General features: G+C 39.2%; 1 protein-coding gene across 1 annotated transcript in view; it reads left to right on the forward strand.

The window, feature by feature from the left end:
• Nucleotides 1-23999, forward strand: part of BRF1 (BRF1 RNA polymerase III transcription initiation factor subunit) — a 172174-nt gene that overhangs the window by 54949 nt on the left and 93226 nt on the right. Inside the window, exons 4-5 of the mRNA XM_033061894.2 lie at nt 14002-14033; nt 22844-22916. Coding sequence (XP_032917785.1) covers nt 14002-14033; nt 22844-22916 — 105 coding nt within the window. The remainder of the gene's footprint in view (nt 1-14001; nt 14034-22843; nt 22917-23999) is intronic.

The following is a 23999-nucleotide window of genomic DNA, read 5'->3' on the forward strand; positions in this document are numbered from 1 at the left end:
TTTCCTGTCCAGCTCTGAAGGCTGTGAAATTGTAGATACTTTTCTGTGACTCTCGCTTTTGGGCAAAAGAGCTGGGCTGTCTAAATTGACACTATTTCTTGTGGAATTTTTCACTGAAATCACCAGTGGATCATCCCTGATTTCCAGGACAGTGAGGAAATAAATGCAAAATAATTTTTGGTTGTTACTGAGAAATTAATCTTTTGAAGAGACCTTGGGAGGTTTCAGCTGCTGCCTCTCACTTGGTACCTGGGATTAGAGAACATTCAATTCATACTTACCTGGAGTTCAAAGTTTGGTATTCCCACGTGAGTGCTTTTAACTTCTGCAGAATCTAAGCTGAATTTTCTTTTCCATTTGAAAACTTCTGATCCTTAAAGGATGAGTCTTCTAGAGGATGCACCAGATGGAGTGCATCTGTGCTGCTGTCTCTGAGGGACTCCCAGATCACTGCATTCTTGTCACATCTGGAGGACCCAGATCATTGCCAATAATTATTTCCAGTGTATATTCAGATTATAGTTTTTCAATGGAAAAATATTTTTGTCAACATTCAGTTTAGTACTTATTATCATTCACCTTGGCTCTAAACTCTCCCCGTGGCAGAGGAAAGCAGCTCAAGTATTGACTACTGCTGTTCTCATTCCTCAGAATTTGAATGGTGGCTTCAGTGTCTCAGCTGTTTCTCACAGTCATTCAGTGGTGAAACAAGAGAATGCTCCAGTCCTTGATTTCTGCTGATAATGTTGGCAGCCCTGCCAGCAGAGCTGTGAACTGGTCACTTTTCTCCTGTTTCAGCTGGAGAATTTGGGAGCACCATCAGGAGCCAAGAACATTGGCTGAGAGGTAGTATCCACAACATGAGGGCAGCATCAAAAAAAAGAAGCTTCAAAATGACGGAAGAGTTTCATTGCGACAGTCCTTCCTATTGACAGCCCAAAAGATAATACAGTGCATTTTCCACTGTTTCTCCAGCAGTCAGAGGTGTGATACAGGGAAATGTGTGTATAGGTAATGTAACTGAAGGTGATGAAATACATAGAAAAGCCTGTGCCCTATGCAGGATTGTAGAATAATTTAGATTAGAAGGGGCCTGTGGAAGTGATTTCTCCATTCCCTGCTTACATCCTCAGTAGATTCCTGAAGCCCTAGTCTGGTTGAATGTTGATTGTCTTTAGCAATGGACATGTCCTGTTCTCTCTGGACTTTACTACTGTCATGCCAAAGGGTTCTTTTTCCAAATATGTAAAAAGACTTTTTCTTGCTACAGTTTGCTTCTAGGAAGAATTTGGCTCTGTATTTTCTGTAGCCTCTCATTGGGCAGACAGTGTCAGGTGTCCCCTAAAGCCAGGCTGACAAGCCTGGCTCTCTCAGCTTTTCCTTGTAAATCACATGTTCCAGCCCCCCAGTCATGTCACTGTCGCTCTGGTGTTGTACTTGAGAACCCAGCTCTGACCGAGGCTCTCCAGGTGCAGCCTCACTGGTAGTCAATAGAGAGGAATATCCACTTCCCTGGACTGCTGGCTGCATTTCTTGCACAGCTCAGTACCTCTTTGGCCTTTCTCAATGGTGGAGCCCACTGCTGGCTGCTGCTCAGCTCCCCTGTGGGGACACCCAGCTCCTTTGTGCCAGCTCTTCTTTCCTGGTCAGCCCCAGCCCATTCTGTAGCAAAGGGTGTGTGAGGCTTTTTAGGAAGTTGAAAGACAGATGCAGCTGCTGTCAGCCCAGTTCTCCAGCCTGCTAAGCTCCCTGTGAGTGGAGCCCCACCCTGTGCTGTAGGACTGCTGCCCAGCTTGGTGCCATCTGCATACCTGCCTGGGGTGCCTCTGCCTCCCTGCTCATGGAGACAGCATTGTCCCCAAGGGATGCCTGCAGCAGCTGTCTGCTAATTGGGCTTTGTACTATTAATCACAGCCCTTCAAACCTGGCAGTCCAGCCAATTTAATGCTTGCCTAGGCCAGCAAGCCAAGCCATGGTGTCTCAACAACTTGGCTTTGAGATCACTGTGGCAGACCACATATTCAGCTTTGCTGAAGTCACAGTGAGCGCTTCCTTTACAGTGCCAGTGTCCCTGAGCTGGTGTTGGTTTGGGGCCATGTAAAACTGATGGGTAGGTGACACTTTGCACAGGGGTGTAGCTGAACTGTGTCTGCACAGAGCAGATTTTTTGGCTGGTGCTCTGCATGGAGACTTTCTCATTCCTCAGAGTCTGGAGCTATCTGTCTTCTGATGGACAACACAGCAGGTGCTCATTGATTTAATTTCAGGTTTTTTTAAAGTACGGGTGACTAAAGCCTGTTCCTGGTTTGCACAAACCCCAGAATCACTTCTGTAAGGGGAGTTAAAAACTGAGAGGGGAGTCAAGGCCAAACATTCTCCTTTTGAAGCTGTTGTTGCTGTGCAATCTGAAACAGGAGATTTGTGAGGCCAGGAGAAAGGCAAACAAGTGGAATCTTTTGTAGGTGAATGGCCAAGCTTAGAGAGGGGGTGGGGTGTACCTAGTTCAGCTTCTTTCTCTAAGGTTACTCCTGTGTGCTTTTTTACAAATGTATTAATTATATATTTTTCTCCTGACCTAATGCACAAACATTTGTGGCAGTAGGGCTGTAATTACAGTTTGCCTCCTCCCAGCTGAGGGTCCTATTGGTGGAGATGTAGAATTTATAGTGTTTTATGGAGAATTTATAATGTTTTATGGAGAAGGTATCTTCTGGTTGGAGAAGCTGATGTGTAGAAGGGAAACAAAATGACTTGTTCATCAAGATGTAGATATTTTTGTGCCCTGTGTGCATCTATACCTCTTATTGCTGCCTCCCATAATGTAGGAGCCCTGTTGTGATATTGCTTTCTATTTAATTTTTCTAAGACACTAGACTATACTTTTCCAAGTATATTGGCTAAATACATTGGAATTTTTAGCTAAAATTTCCAAGAGGAACAAGTTCTGCCACTAGCTCTGGTATTGCACTGAGCTTGTTAGCAAAATTCTAGGCTGAATTTATAAATCTCAGTGGTGAGAAAAAAGTTATCATTTTTCTTGAAAGCTTTGCAAATATGACACAATCAGTGAGCAGCTGTAAACATGAGACTCACAATAGCATTCTCAGTTGTTGTTCAGAGCAGAGCTGTATTTTAGGAGCTTGCCATCAGCGTGCTGGATAATGTTATTTGAAATCACACTGCTGGGTTACAATAAAACTACTGCAAGACGCCATGAAAGGCGTCTGAGGAGATCTTTCCCAGCATATCACTGGCAGTTTTTATTTTCCCAGAGGCAGATGATATGTACATCATTACTGATTTTTTTTTGCTTTCCTCTCATGAAGAATTCCAGCCACTGAGATAAGTTTACAGCTTCTTAAAAACTGATAATGACAGAGCAGTCTCTGTGCTGTAAGAGAGACGTGAGATAAGTGCTTGGCATTGCTACAGCATTCAAAAGAAGATAATAAAAGGATAAAAGTTTAAAATGACACTTCAGGAAAATACCTTATTTTCCAGCTTGATTAAAGCTATTTAATGAAAGTTGTTAACTTTTAAGAATATGAGAAATACCATTTGTCAGTAAATTAGCTTCAGTATGTTCACTAACTGATGCTGTGCAACATTTTCTTGAGATGCTTTCAGAGTTCCTACCTAAGTGAAGGAAATTTGACAGTAATGCCAACAGAATTCCAATATCTTTGAGAAGTGATTTGTACCAGATTGCTTACTGAATACCCAAATTTTCAGTAGGATATCAATGTGAATATTCTGTCTCCTTCCTACCCTCTGTTCTCCCCACACACCTTGCCCCAATAAAGGGTTTTCCTTTATCCTTAATGATCCCTTTATAAAGATGTGTAACCAATAACAAAGGAGCTGACACTTGTTTTATCTTTTTTTTTTTAACACTGAAAATTGGAATGTGTGCTTACAAGGTGATTTTAGAGCAAACTGGTGCAAAATCGAATTAAATATTAAACTGAATAAAAGGATTTTAAAGTTATTGTAGGAGGTGCTTAGCTATGTGTGTTGGATAATAGAAGCATGGAAATTAGGACTGTCATACTTGAAGGGAGGGACTGAATCTGTGGTATCTCTTGCATCTCTTTATTGTAAGAAATTCAGGATGTCTCTTAGCTGTTAAAGCCCTTTTGCATGTTTTGCACAGGGGGCCAAATTTCTTTGTTGATTTGCATAGAAAGGATGTAGCTCGGGTCTTTCAAAGGAAGGGAGCTGGTCTGAAAAAGAATTGTTGCCCATAAAGTTAGTTGCCTGCTGGGGTATTATAACTGAAATACTTTTGAAAGCTTGTTTTTCTGTGACCTTTTTGGGGAGACTTGGGAACCCCAGAGTCAAAATGTGTATTATAGTAGTTAGATAATCGGGATATTTCAGAGCATTTTTCCAAGGAAGGGGAAACTGTTATCTTCATTATAAAAACATTATAAAGGATGGAATGTTTTTTGTCGGACAGTGGCAAAAATGGAAACAGAAATCCAGAGTCCTGAGGCACAGCCAAGAGTCCCTCTGGGTTATGCCTTTCAATTTCTTGGGAAAGATAGATTCCCAAAGGGAAGCATTTGTTTCCATCCTTTTGTGTAGATAAAATACAAAGTGTATCAAATGCCTGTGACTGTATTTTCCCTGCTTAATAGATCGCCTCAAAGATTTATTCTTGTAGTTGAACTCTCTGAAAAGTTAGCTGCCTTTAAAATCTCAGAAATGCAAACTCCTCCCTCCACCTGCTCTATTATGCTTGTTCAAGGACCAAATTTAATCTTGTTCTACAGAAACCTTTCGAGACATAAATTTGTTTTAACTTTAAAATCCAGTATATTAGGTCCTTGAAGAGAATGTGTCATGTTGAGAATTGTGTTCATTTCAGGCACGATGAATCACCTGTCCCTATCCCTGAAAGGTATTTTAAATTGGTATTTGGTATTTTGAAAGTTAAAAAAGCTGTTGCAGTTCTTTTTTGGTGTTTTTTTTTGTTGGCTTTTTTTTTTTTTTAGTTCTTATTGAGCTCTGCTTAGTTGAGCTGAACAGAAAGTATCAGTGAAAGTATCTTCTTACCCTGCCAGCAACAGCTAAAGGCAATCTCTCACTTGTGCATTGCTGGGAAGTAGAAGTGAAGACATGTTTGCATATTGCATCTTTCCACAGGTTGGTAAATTCAGACGTGCTAACTCAGTACTTCTGTCTATTATCATATCCCAAGGTACCTGGGTAGCTGTCCAAGGAGGTAATTTGAGTTTTCTACTCTCCTATTGCCAAATAAACCTCCCTTGAACACTCCTCCAGTGGTACTCTGAAGTGCAAGATGCATTATTATATAATTTGGTAAAATGCTTTATTAGTAACTCATTTGGGATATGCTGCTGTTTATGAACCATAAGGCAACTCTGTAATAAAAATCAAATTCAGCATACCTCAGTGCTGTTATGACTTACATCGTTTTCTGCTACAGTGAACACACAGGAATCTTTTTTAGGTTTAGTGTAGGCATTTCTTGAGTTGAAAACATGGGCTTAGGATTTTTCAACCCACCGATGCAGTGCATCAGCTTAGGTTAATGTATTTGTATTCATTTTATTGGTAATACCTAAAGCAGGCTGCTTTGAGGAGCTCAGCCACTGTAAAAGTGGGATGTTGTCCTGACTTCCAAGCTCTGCTGGTGAGCTCATCCTGAGAGCCCAGTTTCCAGCTCCACACTGAGTTTAAGTTCTGTAGGAAAGACAGGTGATTGGGGAAGTTGCTGTGAGTTACTGTAATGCCTTTAATCGAACTTTGATTACTGCAGGAATAGTAATTAACACTTTGGTACCATCTGTGGAAGCATTGCTCCACCCATGCCCCAGGAGAGAGCCAGCCATCCATGGAGCCATTACACCTGACATTTTCCCACTGGAATGCTGTGGGTGTGAGGGAGGGTGAGGATGCAGAGAGCTCTTCCACTTGCCCAGGTGAGGTTTTCTGATCAGCAGGAATACACCATTAGGGAGAAAGGTATTCCTGTAGTGCCCACTTTTGGTGCTGTGCAGGTGATGAAAGGTTTCTGCAGGTGGGCATTTGACAGAGAAGGGTTTGTCACTGTGTTATGTGATATAAGCAGAGATGCTTCTCTTAAAGGCCTTTGAGAGTGGGAAATGTAACACATCCCATTGTTGTACTTCCCACCAAGGGCCATTAAGCAGCCAGCAGCCTCAGAATTGCAAGGATGGAATTAATTCCTTTTGAAGCCGTAATTTCTCTTAAAACAAAGGCTCTAGTGTCAGAATTTTTTTTTTTTTTGCTAAATGAGTGACAGTGTTTTATACATATAATATTAGATCATGCTTATGCCTGGATAAATCACATCCACTGATCCTGGCAGGAAAGCAGCATCTGAGTTTGTGTGCATGTCCCAGTGCAGGGACAACAGCTGCCATGCTCCCATCCCAGCAAAGGTCTGCTGAGATAATTCACCCAGGAGCACTTATACCAGTGCATTTGCCTCAGTGTGGGTATGAAAGCTAAGATGTAACACTTGGCTTTTGGCATGGGAAATGTAAAACATTCTGTGTCCACAGAATTTGGTTTTACTGATTTAATTGAGCACTGTAATGCTACTTTTTTAAAGAAGTGTAGGTGACTGCTTACAGTGGGTAAAACCAGAGTAATGTGGTACTGTGACAACTCTCACACAGGAACTGTGTTTGTACTTAAAACAAGGAAGGTGTTATCAGTTTTATAACATTTTGGGTTGCTATAAAGCAGTTACTCTGCAGTAACTGCTTAGTTGTTTTTTCTCCTTACTTGTTTTAAATAAGGCTTCTCTTTCAGATAAGGTATGTCTTTGTGTTTTGGAGCAAGCTGAGAAAAACTGCAAACTTTGAAGAGAAATTTGAGAAGGTGGGAGGGGTGACAGAGAGATTGTCTTAAGCTGTAGTTTTGAGAATGCTTTAAGCCACTGTGAGCTGGTGCAGCCTCAGAAAGAAGTTATCTTGCTTTGGCCTTGCTTTCTCAGTCCTCCCTCAGTCCATCCCCTGCTTTCTATCAGCCCAGGTGTTCATGTAGTTACATGTAAATTGGGGAGTTAATCCAGCTGAAAACAGGCAAAAAATTAAAAAAAACCAAAATAAAACCGAGTAATTTCAGGCAGTTCCTTTGGCTGGTTTGCCATGTTGCTGCACAAATAGCAGCCATAGGGGTGGGAATAGGTGGTAACGAACTGCAATCAAGCTAGTTATAGCAGGTTTTTATTTTTCTTTTTTTCATATTTTTACATATTTCCAGACTCTTGCATTTGGAGTTTTCTGGAAAAGCAGAGTGTCAGGCTCAGGACTCTGCTGGTTTTCCGCTGGCACCTCTGAGCAGGCAGTGATTTTCCCCTGCTGCTTCTCTTGGCCAGCTGCTTCACGTTTCCAAATGTGTGCATTGCTGCTGTGCTGAATACTTGAGAGCCATCTCAGAATAGTTCTTCTAAGTCTGCACCTCTGACTTCTTTGGAACTTTTCTTTCACTGTTGGTACAGAAGTCGTAACCTTTATAGACTTTGTACACACTGAAAAGAGAGAGCTGAGCTCCTTTACATTTACTTAAAACTCTGCTATCAATGTCCTCCTTCCCAGCTTCTTTGTAAAAACCCACTTTATTATCAAATTGTCACTCGGTGCAGATTTTTGGACTGTGCACTTTCATACCTGCTCGTGTTTTCTGCAGTGATTTTATAATTAATTCTGGTTTATTTTTCCCCTTGCAGCTTGAGCTTTGCTCTTTTCCTACTGCCTCTCTCTCATTCTCATCTGCCAACCCTGCTCTTCTTTTAAGTTCTTCCTTAAGCCTTGCTTCTCCTAGCAACCTCTCTTGTTTTCCCTCACCAGTGCTTGTTCAATTTACTGTTCGGGGATGGGGTCTCTCTTTCTTGTTTGGAGACTTTTTGTTGTTTGAATATAGCCAACTGTTATTTATACATGGCCACATCATTCAAGTTGAAGATTAACCTCATGGCTCTCAGAACTTTTAAATTAATATTTACATTTTCATTCTATGCCTAATTTTTCTTTTCCCTAAGCAAATATACTAACTAGATTATCTTTCAGGGGCTTAGTATGGATATATTCTTTGCATATTTTATCCCTTTGATGCCCTGTATAATTGCAAGTTGACTGTACAAGCATTCTGAGACAAGAAATGTATTTTCTACTTTTTTTTCCTGTTGTTATAAATTTACATGTGACTGTGTAAATACTTGGCACTATCCCACAAAGCAGGTTTTTTACTTGAAGTCAGTAACACTGGGAGCAGAGCTTAGCCCCAGTCCTTTGAAGGCTGTGTTCTCCAAGGGCAGCATTTTCAGAAGTGCTGAATTCTCACTGCATATTCAGCCAGCCTGGGTGCTTTGGAAAATGTTCCTGTAATGGCAGTGGCTCTGAAGACAATTATTGAGAAAGCTGCAGCAGTAATTTAGGAAAGAGTGAACTGTATGTGTGTTGGAGTCTGAAGGTTGATGCAGCTCACAGGCCTTGGATGCCTCCCACCTGCAGCAGCCCAGATTTGTCTGCAGCTGCTGGAGATGCACTGAGAGCTGGTGTCAAAGGCTACTCAGGTCTTAGGTGAGCCAGAAAGCCCCACTTGTAACCCTTTGAGTTAATGCCAGGGAATCAGGCAGCCTGAATGCAGCCCCAAATGCTTGTCTGCTCTTTGGTCTGCCTGGTGCTTGCAGGTGCTGAATTACTGCAGCTAACTTTGCCTTGGCTGTGAGGATAGTGAAGCTGCACATGCTGAAAGAGAGCTGCTGCAGAAATGTGCTGACAAACCTGGGGAGAGAGTGGGGCACTGCTTTTTGTTTTCAGATTGGGAATTTTAGAATACAGAATTGAGAGCAATGAAACACAGTCTTCCATGAAACACAGTCATACAACTGTTTGTAAAGGAAAAGAAAAACCCCTGCAGACCAAAATGTAGTTCTTTTTTTATCATGCATTAATCTACACATAAATAAAGAGTACTTTTTTATAAAAATGGCATTTGTGCTTAGCAGTTTCATTTGTTAAGTGCTGTTTTTGTTTGTGTACTGGAGTGCAGCCTATGCTACGTGGACTTCTTTGCAGAGGCAAAATTGGAGACTGAAGAAGTTTTGGAAGCTGGCTCTATGGGGATTCAGCCTTGAGGCAAAGCTTTCATTAAGAGTTGTCAGAAAAGAGTTTTCTACAAAAGAATTGAGTTTGGGTATTATTTTCTAATTATTTTAGTTCGGTGTCATTGGAAAGAGAAATGTTTACTTTAAACAATCAGTGTTGTCAGTCTCAATTAATGGCTAATTAAAGTGGTGAAGGTTTGGAAAGCAGCAGAGGTACAACTGTGATAAGTCATAATCAGAAATCATATGGTGTATGAAATTATGGAAGGGGAAGGTTGTGAATTGGATGTTGATCTGAAAGGTTGAAAATGGGTTCTGGGCCAGCCAAATGCTGTCACTAGTTTTTCACCCTGCTATCACCTCACTTCTGTGTTCACCTTCTCTTTTGTCTTATTTACAAGTGTTTGTTAAAGAAAGTGCTTCTGGGAAATTCCCATTTTTTATTTAGTTTGTCCAGAACCCTGACACTGAAATTGCAAATATTCCTTTTCATTAAGAATGTGAGAAAATTTTGTTTAATGTTCCGCTTTTTTAAAATTTTGCTTTTTAGACATGTTTCCTATTAAGCTTTGCTTTCTTTGCAACTAGCTGAATTGCTGCTGTTGAGTAGAGAAAGTGAGATTATCTTTAAATATTTTATGTATTTTATGGATCTGGATTTAGTTTAGGTGAGAAACAAAGCATTTTAACCTAAACTGAATAATGGTGACACTTCATTACAGTCAGCAGGACTTCTATGGATGTCAAATTTCTGCTGAGTGGCTTGCAGTCACAGTTCCTTGGCACTAGTCCTCCTTCCATGGTATGGCTGCTTTTGTAGTAAGCTTGTAAAAATAAGTAAAAAATGTTCCAAGGGTAATTTAAAAACCTAACTAACTAACTAAAATACTAGACATTTTATCTTCTCATTGCTTCTTAATATGGACCTGTGTCTCCCAGATATGACATCCTACACAGTGGAAGTAGAAACAGTAGAACGAAATAATCTGAAGGTTTCCTGATTATTGTAGATTGTCAGACACTAAAGATTTTAAGTTTTAAATTTTTTTTTAGGGGGTAACAACTTTATTGTAAATGATAGTGGTTATTTTAACAGCGTCTTGCACAATTTATTCCTGCAAATGGCAGATTTGCCTCCTGCTAGATGTTATTATTGAAAATCAGGGGGATTTTGCTGCACAAGTGCTTTAGGATTGCTGGAATATGTAAAATGTAGGTCTCCCTGAAGTACAAATGCATACTTGTTTTGGTATTTTGGGTTTTAGGTTTCCGGTACTATTCATTTCTTCATGAACTTTAGTTTCCTCTGGTGCTGAGAATGAGATCATTATTGCTGTGAATCATGGAGCTCTCATATTATCCACAGATTTTTGTACTATAAAAGCAGAAAAGGAACATTTTGGGCACTCAGTCTGACCTTTTGCATCATGTTGGCCAAAGGATTCCCTTGAATTTAATTTTTTGAAATAATGCCTTTAGACTTATCTCATCTTGATTTAGACATTTAGACATTTCTAGTGATTGACAGTCAGTTGCATGCCTTGGTGAAACTTGCTTAAAGAATTAATAGCAAAGGAAAAGCAGTTAAAATTGTTAATGGGTTTTTTTTTTCCATTTTTTTTTTCTTTTTTAATTTGGGCAACCTAAGTCCCCTTGTGTCCTGTTATTTGCATGGGTATATCCAAAGTACCAGTAGCTTTCCATCCCTTTGAGAGCTTTTCCATGTGGGTAGCAGTCTCCATATGTGAAATGATCATTGTTTTCTTCCAGCCTCAAAGAAAACATTTATCTTACGATTGTATAATTTTTGAATACATATTAAGTATTATCTGCTGGTTTCAGCTGCTGTTGTGTGTTCTCCTGAACTGTTCCAGCTCTGAAAAGGAGTTTGAAAACAACAGCCTGTTTTTACAACCACTTCCTGCTGATAATCATGCCCACAATATTCACAGTAAAGGCCAACCCAGTGCTACTGCATGACTCAAGTTTCCCCTTTTGCTTTGCTGTAGTAGCTGCACATCTAATCAGGGAGAGAGATTGCTGGAGGCTACCTTAAATGAGATCCAGAAGCTCCACATTTTTACTGTGACCTTTGCTTACAATTTCAGTGGACATTTGAACTAACTTCTCTAAGGAGCAAAGGAACTGTATGTTCAAGCATCTACAGTGTAGTTCTAAATTGATTGAGAACTGCCTGAGCCCTGCTTGTGAATTTCCCAACTCCTTAGCTCTGATCTTGTATCATTATAAATGCATCCCATGCTCTCTGATTCTTCTTGGACAAAAAGGTGGGATTGCTTTCCTTGCAGTAATAAAGCTTAAGCATTTGTAATGTGTTAGTAAGTTTAGATTTTCCACCAAAGTGTGTTTAACAGTTTGGGCAGGTTGAAGGATACTCTGGGTATACAGATTTCATGACTGTAACTGAAATGCCTGGGTTGGAAAAGCACCTCTCTGGCTCACCTAAAATGTGAATTAGCATTTGGCACTGATGCTCTTTCTGACTCCTCCTGTCTCCAGTGACAGCAGCCAGGCTCTAGGACCACTCAGTTCTCTTCAGTGCCTCAATAACCTATGGGATGCTTTTCTTCTGATGTTTCAGGGCTTTTTTTCCTCCTAAATTGTGGTAGATCTATCAGATATGAATGATAATTTTACTTTGTCTCATTGGGGACAGTATGTCAGGGTGGGCATAGAATAATCAGGTACTTCAAGTCAATAATGAGCTGGGAACATTTTCAGACTTAGAATATTTCCTGAGCACAAAATTGGCATAGTGATTTCTTCCTAGATCTGTTTGATGAGCTGACAATTATTATGGTTCCTTGGCAATTTTATTGCTAAAGTCTTTCCATTTTCTCTTTTTTTCACTTTTACAAAAAATTTTAACTGAATTCAGTATTGCTCTGTATAGATTTCTAAACTGTGTATTTTACAGATGGTTTTTGTTAGCAGTTTCCTTACTGTGTTAAAATTTCAGATTACTGTAATGTCTTGCGTAATACTACCTATAATGGATTTTTGATTTTTTTCCAGAGCCATACTGAATTTTCAGCTCATTAACTACCCAGCTATGCTGTGGTTTTTAATGTGGAAATTAATTTCCACCAAATAATATTAACATAATGTATTAAATTTTGTAACAAATTTGGAGTACATTCATACAATTTCAAATGCAAACTAAGGGTAGCAACGCTCAAGGATAAAAGTTCTCGACAAGGAAAATGTTTATGTATAAACTGATTACGTTATCTGAATTACTCTCCTTCCACAGCTGATAATGTTTAGGGGAAATGTGCACTGTATTACTCTGGCTTACTTGAAGAACATTCACTAATACTCATTTCACCACAGTATGCACCAAACTACACTGCTGTCTCTGCATTTTATTTAATGCTGGATTTCTTAACACATTGCTGCATACACAAACTCACACACAGCCCTGTATACCTGTTCTCTTTGCCTGCCTCACTCTCTCACTCTCCCCCTTCTCTCACACTTCACCTTGACACTCCTTTTAATAATAAAACCAGAACCCTTTTACAGCATGTGAGCCACACCTGAGTACTGATAGGAACATCCGGCATGTGCTCAGTAACAGCAGCAAAAGAGTTACCTTTGCACCTTGGGCTTTGTGGTGTTTTTTTCTTTTCACCCCTCTATTTTGGATACTATTCAGTCAATGCATCCATAAGTGTATTTGCTTCCAGTTAAATCTAATGAAAACTTGTAGTGGTTTGCTTGTTTTAAACTATTATGTTTTCCAAGTGTGTCCATAATGAGTAGATGGTGATGTAATATTTTGCAGCAGCACAGGATATCATGAAGGGAGTGAAAACTGAAAGCTAACAGCTGATTTGCTTGGCTGGATAAGGCAGCAGCCAAAGCACCTTTCTCTTCCCAGCTCTTTGACATGCCCTCATAGAAAAGAACAAAAGAAACTTATTTCAGTTTTCTTAGTTTGCTCTTCTGTCTGTGTTTCTGGGCTCCTAAGCTTGCATAGGAGACTGATGGTGGTTTATATTCTTATGTGTAGTAAGGGTGTTCTATCTTGATGCTATTACTGTTTTTAGTTTTCACAGAATAATAGAATGGCCTAAGTTGGAAGGGACCTTAAAGGTCATCCAGTTCCACCCCCTGCCTCGTGCAGGGACACCTTCCACTAGTCCAGGTTGATTCAAGTCTCATCCAACATGGCCTTGAGCACATCTAGGGATGGAGCATCCACAGCTTCTCTGGGCAGCCTGTGCCAGGGCCACACCACCCTCACACAAACAAATTTCTTCCCAGTATGCAGTCTAACCCTACTCTCAGTTTGAAGCCTTTCCCCCTTGTCCTGTCACTGCAAGCTCTTCTCCATCTTTCTTTTAGGCTCCCTTCAGATACCAGAACGCAGCAATTAGGTCATCCCAAAGTCTCTTCTTTTCCAGGTTGAACAATCCCAATTGTCTCAGCCTGTCCTCATAGCAGAGCTGCTCCATCCCTCCTATCATCCTGATGGGCTCCTCTGGACTTGCTCCAGCAGTTCAGTCCTTCCTGTGCTGGGATGCCAGTGCTGGATGCAGCCCTGCAGGTGGGCTCTGAGCAGAGCACAGGACCCCCTTATCCCTGACTGCAGGACATGGTGAGTGCTGGAGGTGACACAAGCTGTTGGCTTGTTCTTTGAGACAACCTGAGCAGTAAATTCAGCAGGTGCTGGCAGGTGTTTTAGGCAGCTGAACAATTAACTGCATGTTGGCTGTTAGCATAAGAGGTGAATTGACCTAACCCATATTTGGTTTCTTTGACAGTTAACCTGGGTTTATTTCTTCCCTTTCTTTGGCTTGCTAATGAAATGAAATAAAGAATTACTGTCACATTCAAGAAGTGTGTATATTCCTTGACTGATTTCACAGACATGTTACTTGACCTCAGCGACCTTCTTCAGGTATTGTACCCTTTTAAATTTGACTTTTTAAAATTGTTAAAGTTTAGGATGTTTTAGTTTTTCTCTAAAAATTCTGACTAAAAAATCATTGTGTTTGGGAATCTGAGTAATTGTTCAGTAAAATTTTTTGCTTTTAATGCTGCAAACAACATAGCAAGAGTTAGTATGATCCTTTCATCAGGATTCAGAGTCACTGCAGCGGCACAGGGTCAGATGCTGCATATTTTTAAAACAACAGTTGTTGAATACAGAAATAACTTTTTTGGTAGGTAATGCTGCGTAAATGTATTTGTGCACTTCAGAACTGTGTTTTATAAAATGTATTTAGAGAGAAATGTGAACTTGCTCTGTCTGTGGAAATAGAAAGCTCTGCTGACATATGTTGTCTTACCCTCATTCTCTCTGTTACAACTGTTTTACATACAATGCGAGTGGGTTACTTGCATCTATTTTTGTCCTTCCAGCTGTCTTGGTAAATGGCATCCCTCTGAAGACTATTTATTGCTTGAAGCAATCTGCTGGAATTGCAATAATCAAATGAATCTTTAATTCTGAAATTTAGTAACTTTCTTTTATTTTCAAAACTCTGATTGAATTATTTTGATTGCTCATGACCAAATAATACATGTGTAGAATGGGAGGTTTGTTTCCTTCTGAACACAGGTAATTTTTCATGGTGATGGTTTTGAAATAGAATGATCACAGTAATATGAAGAATAATCACAATGTGAACTAGAAGAGGGATTGTATGTGTTAGAGGAAAAGATGTATTGTCAGCAGAAACAGACAAGAAAGATTGAATGATTTGTCTTCCCCTCTGTGCATTCCAGCCAGAAAAGATTCTGAGATGGGACTTACAAGGACCAAAAGGTTAAAGAGGGGCAACTGAGGAGATGGGAGAGACAGAAATACATTAGTAGTAGGGAAATAATCAACCCTTGAAAAAGAAAAAAAACCCCAAGATTTTAGTATCTTGATTTGCATTGAACTATGTCTTCTGATGAGCTCTACTTTATGGCTTCTTTAAGGTGAATCTGAGCAAACAGGAATGTTGAATGTTACTGTTAACTCTACCTATCCAGAAAGTCCTGTTTAAGAATACATAAATGAGTTTTTCAGGTCCTAGCTTGATGGTTTTTTTTCTCTCACTCCAAGCTTGGGAAAAAAAAAATCAAACAAACGCCCACAAACAAAACCACAAACCAAACAGAAAACCACAACTACAAACCAAGCCAAACCTCCCCCCCCCCCCCCCCCCAAAAAAAAATCCACACCACCTCCTTGGCAGCAAAACATTTGTGGCCCATGCAGAAAGTTTCAGTACATTGTGCTTTAGATCAGTCTTTGCCCACAAAACCTAAAAAAAATAATTAATTTGTTAAAAATAGTTCATTAGATGGTACTATTTTACCTTGAAGTGCCTCTTTTTTTCAAGGACTACTCTCCCATCCTGAAGTTGGGATATAAATATTCTTAAGGAAGAAGAGTTGAGAGCAGTAGTAATAATGGCAGCAGTATTATCTTTCCAAAATATTTACAGTAATTTCGCGATTATAAGCCGCACCTGATTATAAGCTGCACTTTGGGTTCGGACCAAAATTTTAGTCAAAATGGTGTGGCTTATAATTGTGAAATTACTGTAATTTGTTCATACTCATCTACAAAATTTGTCACAGTGGTCCAGGTAACTGTCTTTCTTGGTGAGATGAGAAAAGTGTTGATTTTATAACCCAAAAATACCACATCTGAAATCCAAAAAATGAGCTACTGCTGATCTGCTCCAACTCTGGCTTAGAAACTCATAGCAAATGTTGAGAATTTTCTTCAGAATGTTCCTGGTGCAGCTCAGTTGCAGTGGGAGATGAGGGACCTGCAGGACTCTTTGTCATTTGGCTGCAGGAATTTTGTAAGTCACCACATGAAACATCCTTACAGATTGTCTTCATGGAGGCTGCTGTATTGAGCACCCTGAAATAGGTTTCAGTGCATTTGAGGGTGACAAAAATCATAGAATCGTTAAGGGTGGAAAAGACCTCCAAGATCACCAAGTCCAGCCATCAACCAGCACCATGTCCACTATTAAACCATGTCCTGAATCTGCTGTTACCTGCAACTCTGTTTCATGACCTATCTTATATTCTTATATTCTTTCTCTATTGCTGATCTCTTTAGCCTTTTCTTTTTTTTTTTTTTTTTTTTTTAAGTGGTAGAGGAAATCCTAAGCATGACGTCTTAGGCTCTGGTTTGTACTTTTACAACCCCTCTTCCTGTCTTTTTTTATTTGCTTTGGGACTTAAAAATATATTTAAAAAAAAAAGCTGTCCCCTACAGTGTAATGTGCTTTTAGAATAGCATTGTGCTGCTAAAACTTAGCAACAGAGGAGACTAATTTTCACTGTTAATGGCAGTCTGTGTAAAAAGTCATATCAGTTTTCTTCTGCTGCTGATGACTGAGATGTGGAAGTTTGTCTTCTTCCACTGAGGAACTGCTGCATTTTCATAACAACTTTTGGAACTTCAAAATTTCTGCTATCTTGGAAAAAGGCAAAAAGTCATCTTTTTTTTTTTTTTTTGTTTTTAATTGGAAAGGCAATTTCCTTGGTGTTTTATCTTAATGAGAAATAGATCTTACATCTTGGAAATCTCCTGTTGAAAGTGTTGTCAGATCCAGAGTGCTTCTGATAGATTTGGACTTCAAAGAATGATCAGAAATGAACTGAAAATGTCCAGAGCACTGCCACAAATCAGGCACCTTCCTTGTGCTGAGCAGTCGTGCTGCTTGTTGATTGAGTTGGAAGAACGACCAGTCATCAGTCTCTGACAGGGAAAGTACTTGCTTATATTTTCAGATCCTGCATTTTACTTGCAAATACAGTCCTTAGAGAGGTCTGCAATCAGGCCTTTTGTTTGCTTTTTTGTTAGTCCAATCTAAGCGACAGGCCTGGCTTGTTTAGGAGAGCTGCAAATCCTGTCTAGCCTTGGCCAAGTTTAGGTTTTCTCTCATCTTTCCAAGCATCCCATTCCTTGCACCTGGAGAACAATTTGGCTGAAGTTTCATCTCAGTGTGGTGAAAGGCTGCTTTTCACATCCTCAGAAATGGCTGGGGTTTTTTTTTAGTCTTTTGTCATCTCCAGTGTCATGGTCTTTTTGCAATGGGGTCATAAAAGACTTTGGGGACAGGGGTTGGCAGTGCTCTGATCCCCAGTTTCAGCCTAGTAGGATATAATTTTTAGCATCCCTTGTGGTGTGTCCTGCTGTTAAACAAGGCTGATGTTCACTGAAGAGATCTTAGACATCTGAAGAGCCAGGCTCTTTATAGAAGTATGCAGCAGGAAAATTACCAGCAATGGGTGTAATTAATTAAAATGGAATGTCTCTGCTTGATATCAAGAAAAGGTTTTTCATTATGAGGACAGCCAAGTGTGGTAGTTTTGAAGTTTTTATCCATCAAGGCTCTCAAGATCCAGAGCAACCTGGTCTGTTCTTGTGGCTGAGCCTGCTTGGAGCAGGAGGTTGGGCTGGAGACCTGATGAGAGCCATTCCAACCTGAATGGCACTGTGGTTCTAAGTAAGGGAAGAGGATGCACAAGAAGTGAAAATCAGAAGCTAGTACTTGCTTGGTCTCTCTTCCATTTCAAAACACAACTCTCTCCCCTATTTCTTCATCTGCAGTCTAGTCAAGTAACAGCACTTGCTTGTTGTGAGTTACTTTTGAACACTTGTTTTCATTTAATCAATCTAAAGGCAGCATTGGGCTCCCTGACTCCTCTGTGATTGTTGCAAATTATTACTCTTTGACTTTCTTGCATGGATGGTTTGATAATGGCTTCTTGTATTTCTGTGGTATTGGAGGAAGAACTCCAGGCCTGCCATGGATGTGATCAGCAGAAGGAGTCTCCTTTGGAGTCCCCAGACTGAAGGCAGTGCTTTAAAGCCCAGTATGAGAGGGAGGCTGCTTAATTTTGATTTGTGTCTCTTTTGAATGACAGCCTAACAAGCTGAGTTTGGTACTTGTTTGTATTTTTGTGTGTTAGCTTTTGACTGCTCTAAATGCAGTATGGATCAAAAAATTTAGGAAGCTTCAGTTTATTGCATGGAGAAAGGTAAAATAGAGTATTGTTTTAAAGACTTTACTGGTTTGCTTCAGTTTTTAATACCCTTTGTTCATTTAAAATTATTAACATGTTGACTGTATTTGCCTTTATTGCCCCTATGCAAATTGCTGTTGATTGAGTTAATTTAAACAACCTGTTTGGGACCTTCAGGCGTTACTACACTAGAAATGTTAATAATGAATCAAATAACCACAGGTGCCTCTTTCCCCAGCAACAGACACTCTCCTTAAAAACTCATTTGCTTTTCATGCTTGCTTAATTATTTAGGCAAGCAGCCATGGATGTTTCACAGTGTGAATTCTCATCGTGTTCCAACTGCCCAGTCTTTGTCTTTCTTGAGAAATATCTTAACCACTGTCACCATTCTGTAGTACTTTGCCAGAATGCCACACTATGGTCTTGAAAAGCCTTTTTGGAAATTGCTTGTAGAAGGGTTATTGATTTATAACTTCATGGAGCTTACAGTCAAACAAAAACTTCCATTCACTGGTGGCAGCTTTGTTTTTTGCTACTGTCCAGAAGTTAACGTGACCTGGTAACCTGGTAACTGTATGAATGGGAGATTCCCTGTTTCCCCAAGAGAGTTTGAAATTCTGGAAGGTGTTTGATGAATTCCTGTGTTACTGGAAATGAGGTGTTTGTTGCTATTTCTGAAAGTGGAATGATACTGGTATTTGTGAACAGATCAGGCATAATGTGAAAGCAAGAGGAAATTATGAAAGGATAAGAGTCTCTCTGGAAGTGTCCCTTTGAAATCAGTGTCTGGTGACTGACAGATGTGAAATGAAAAGACTGTCTCCAAAAAATACTGTGAAGGGCAAAGAGCATAACAAGTAGAAGAATCTTGTTGTGAAGATGTAACTGAATAATTGGAAGCCATTCCTTCACTAAATGCCCCTTTTAATTAACATAATGTGTTTGATAATGAGAACAGAAATTAACTATTGGTAAAGGACAACATCTTAGAGAATCTTAAGGTCTCCTCTAAAAAGAGGTTTTTGCAGTGCCTTGGTGAGCACATACTTTTTCTGAAAAATGTCTTCCAGCTAAAGAAACTATGTGGTTTTTTTTTGTTTTGCGTTTTTTAAATAAAAAAATCTGTGACGGTCCACATGCTTGTAAACTTACTCTGTTCACTATGAGTTGAAAGTAAGAGAATACGGTAAAAACTATCAGGGTATGTAGATATTTTAAAATCTCCCCTCTAACAGAGGCTGACACCTCTCTTCTGCATTAGGTGTTGATGCTTAAACCTCGTGATTGCATGAAGTTTAGGAAATTTTACTATCTGGTGAAAATCTGGAAAAAAACCCGCTAAGTCTTTTGAAAGTGTATAAAACAATTGTCTCACTTCAACAGTTTTGATTGGGGAGAGTTTGGAGAAATACTGTTTTTCAGTATGATCCTTTTAAATTAAGGAGAAAAGAGGCTGCAGTTGATATGGTAAGCTTTAAAGCTGCACCAATTCAAGTTTAAGCCAGAGACATCCTTTTAGAAGGGCATTTTTGTTTATTCAACATTCTAAGAACTCATATAAAATTAGGTTTTATAAATGCAAATGTCATATGATTCTAAATTTGGAACGTTAAGCTTTTGATGGATTGGAGTATATGAATTTTTATAAGAAGTTCTTAATGAAGAAAGAACTAGAAATTAAAGTAGGCCTCTAAATTAATTCTCTTAATTTTGTAAGCTTAATGGAGTGCAGAAAAACCAGATGATGAGAGTAAAGAAAGACCCTCTCTAAATGCTTATTTTATATCATATCTCTTCTATCACAGGATCTGTGCGTGTGTGAGTAATAGCTGAAATCAGTGATAGCAGAATAAAATTTTTAGTACAAGGGCCACCTTCCACTAAACCCAGGAGATCTTAAATATCATGTTTCAGGAATTCAATGGCATTACAGATTTCTGGGTGAACTTTATGCCACCTTTAATTTTTCATTTATGAGAAGTGCCCCAGAACCTGTGAGTATCTGTTAACTTCCAAAGTTGAGAAGCATGTTTGAGAGGGCCTGAAGTCTTTTTTTCCTACTGATTTGCCAGAAAAACTGGAAGCAATTAAATATTCCTGATTCTTTTTGTGACCTTGGCATTAAAAGTGTGTGAGCTTTGTAAGGAAAACAATACAGGACATGGACTGTAACTGTATATTTTGCTTTCTTTCTAAATTGGTGGTAACCAGATGCTACAAAGAAATGGACTTGTAAGCAAAAGAAAGAAATTCCCTCATTTACCATTTCTATTTTAATTTATTATTTTGTGCAAATACACTGCCTGCACCTTGAAGTCAGTCATAAAACACTGTTGATGTGGGTGAAGTGGAAAATCTGGTTAGATTTAAGTGCATTACTTCTCAAATAAAGCATAGATCAGGAGACTTTTAGTTAGGCCAAGGAAAGGATAAATAGTCATTGAGCATATTTATTATTCATTTGTCTTTGCTTTAGATTTAATTTGGCAATCACTTAGATTGTTAGAACTTCTCTAGAATAAAATACCTGCTTCTTTATGCCTCTTCATATTTATTCCCTCTTTATTACTGCATTTATGGAAAGTTGGCTTGGAAAGACTTTCTTAGAGAGTGATGTGGTTTGATGGTGACAAACGTCAAGTATTTGGATGTCGTGACAAGGAAAAAGGCTGGAAGGAAAAATACTTGTTTGGCTTAGAGTTTTATGGGTTTTTTTCTAGACTAATATGAGAGAACTAGATGAGTTTGTGAAGTCTCTAATGGAAACGTCATATGTACTTTGCTCCACTGAAGTAACTTTATTGATTTGTGCAGTGAAATCGTCCTTGCAGAACAAGATCTAAGTGATGAGGTTTAAGATTTATGGTAACTTGGTCGGCCAGCTTGGAAGGCTGAAATTACAGCCAAACACTCATCCTTTATGTTAATATTTTTTAGACAAAAGGTCAAAACAACCCGTTTCAAGCTTGCAGTGAATCTAAAGCCAACTGAAATGCTGCAGACATTTTACTTCAGTGTTATCTGTTCTGTCACTGTGGCTCATGGAAAGTCACACACTCTCAGGCTCGGCTCCAGTATGAATTGCCAGATTCAGTAGGTGCATTTTTTTTCTGTATAAAATTTGGTGACTTATTTCCTAGAAAATAGACTTCTCATTCAGAGGGTACATTTTGCTCTTTTCCTTCCCCTAGAATAGTGCTTCTATGTAGTCTGCTATCTCAGGAAGAAAAAGGGCAGTAAAATTTAAGGCTGTATTTTTGCATCTTCTAGTCCAGTCCAACCAGTGGTCAGACACAGCATGGAGTACACTCATTTTTCACTAAATATGGAATTAATTACCATAATATCATGTATAATTGATTGCACACTTTTGGAATATGTGATCATTCTGAGGATTTCTTTGAAGTTCAAATTTCTAATTTTTTTATATATTTGAGAAAAATACACATGAAGATTTTCACGTAAACATGTTGAAAGGCTAGGTGAAAATGCGTCAGTTGTTTGGGGGTTTGGTTGGTGTTGTTGAGATACATATATTTCAGCTAGCTTGGTAGAACCATCTATACACTTGGGAGGAAAGCCTGCTTTTGAACTAATGTTGGCAAAGCTCTGATTAAATGGAAAGAACAATAGTTTTTTAATTCCATAGGCTTCTACTATCATCATGACTCAGTTGAGTAATTGATTGCTAAGTAAACACCTTCACTATCCAGGCATAGGAAAGAGAGGGGCAGTTTTGTTCCATGAAAGTAATAGAGTAAATACCATTCAAAACAAACCAAAACCTCCTTGCTTGGAGTGTAGGAGGATGAAGATTTTTATACTAACCTTGACCTTTACATATGCCTTGGGGGAAGCAAGGTGTTCACGGAGCTCCGTGGGAATGTTTGAGACTGATTGGGAACTGGAATATATCCTGCCTTTCTTGCTGACCACAAAAACACATCTTAAGATAGAGAAAGAAAACTTCCTCAGACTTGTAAAATACAAATATGGTTGTCTGTGTTATGAAGTGAAAATGAGAGTATGAAAGGTAAGTCCTCCCCTCAATTTACATCCTCCTGCGTGCAGCAGTGAAGGAGGGGAGAGAGGAAAGCTCTGTCCCTGGTGCTTGAGCAGGTTTGGTGTGGTTTAGTTTTTCTTTTTTTTTTTTTTGGTTGTTAATGTTTTTAATGTGATTGGAGGCAATGTCCAAACAGCAAGATATGACAAATAACCCTTGGGGCATGTAGCACCACTCCTTGATTTGGTGAAAAGTTTGGTGTGTGCTTGTGCAATACTTAATTATGCCACTAGAGATGATCATGCAGAACCGAAAATTGCACTGACTTGTATTTGCTCAGGTTTTGTAATGGTACAAGATAAATGACACTTTATATGTGCTGGTATCACATTGAAGTCTACTTAATGCCTTATGATGCAACGTGACAACTGAAAACACTGTACTACAGAGCAGCACTGAGCCCACTGAAGAGCATGATGAACAACTTTTTATAATTTTTCAATATAAACTGATACTTTGATTTACAATGCTAATTTGTGCAGATTTTGACAAGCACTGAGTATTATCCTGTACATATGAATATTGCTTGTATAACTTGAATTTTTTTTAAGCAGGTTAAGATTTCAAAAGTTGGGGTTTTCTCTTTCCATATAAATGTTCTATTAAAAGCATTTGTGGTTTAAGATTTACATAATGCTTTTTTTGTCTTTTAATAGGTGAATGTCTATGTGCTGGGAAAAACTTTCCTTGTGTTGGCCAGAGAACTCTGCATAAATGCTCCAGCCATAGGTATTTTTTAAAATTATTTGATTTTTGACTATTTGAGTATTTTTCCTATGATTACTTGAAAAAAAAATGTATATCTGTATGTATGTACATATACATAGTATTGTATGTTAATACCCAAGCAGTAACTGTATAGTGAAGCTGAAATCAGTCCAGGCAGAGGAGCATTGCTGACTGTAAGAGTCTGTTTGCTGTTATGTAAGAGCTTTTTTGGAACTAGATGCTGTTTTCTTTTGCAAATAGTTTTGTTGCTTTTTCCAAGAGTAATATGGGCTATACTAAGACAATGGACTGACGCATAACAAATTTGTGTGTGTCAGCAAGCTCCTACAGGCCTGTCACGCTTCAATTCCACAGATGCAACATTTGATAAGTATTTGCCAAATTTACTATCTGTCCATCACCTGTAGCTGAGCTGTTCAGTGCTTGAAATACAAGTGGCTTGGCGGAAAATGAGGAACAACTTTTTCCAAACATGAATAACTTATAGTAAGTCAAGACTGAAATCATAACTGTGATAGGAAGGTGGGTTTTAACATGTCAAAAGGGTATAGAAGCCATGCTCTAGGTTGTGGGTTTAAGCCAAGGGGATTTGTGCCAATTCCAGTTAAAAGAGTGCATTTATAGTGAGGTCTTGTGACTGTTATCCACCTCTGTGTAGGAATTATCTGCCTGCATCTTTACCCACTCTCACTCCCACTCTCCTTAATCTGTACTGGGAGAATCAGATGGCTGTGTTGCAGAACAACACAGGCACACCCCTTCAGCTGTACTGGGCTGGTACAGGGCTGCTGCCTTTGCAGCAAGGGGAGCAGCAGCATCACCACAGCAGCACCCGGGCAGTGCAGCAGCCATCGGCCACCGCGGCTGCACGGCTCCAGCTCTGCTACAGCGGTCTTGGTTTCAGACATTCACTGACCTTCTTACTTTTCATCACTTCTTGGGTTTTTTTAGAGAGAGAAAACAGGCAGGATTTGCATTTCAGCTTAGTTTCAAGGTGAAAATTAATGCAGCTTGGGAAAAGGCAAACACGTTAGATGTAGCGGTGCTTGTTATACACGGAAAAAATACGGGTTTAGACTGTTG

This window comes from Catharus ustulatus, chromosome 6 (genome assembly GCF_009819885.2).
Source record: "Catharus ustulatus isolate bCatUst1 chromosome 6, bCatUst1.pri.v2, whole genome shotgun sequence".
Lineage (NCBI taxonomy): Eukaryota > Metazoa > Chordata > Aves > Passeriformes > Turdidae > Catharus > Catharus ustulatus.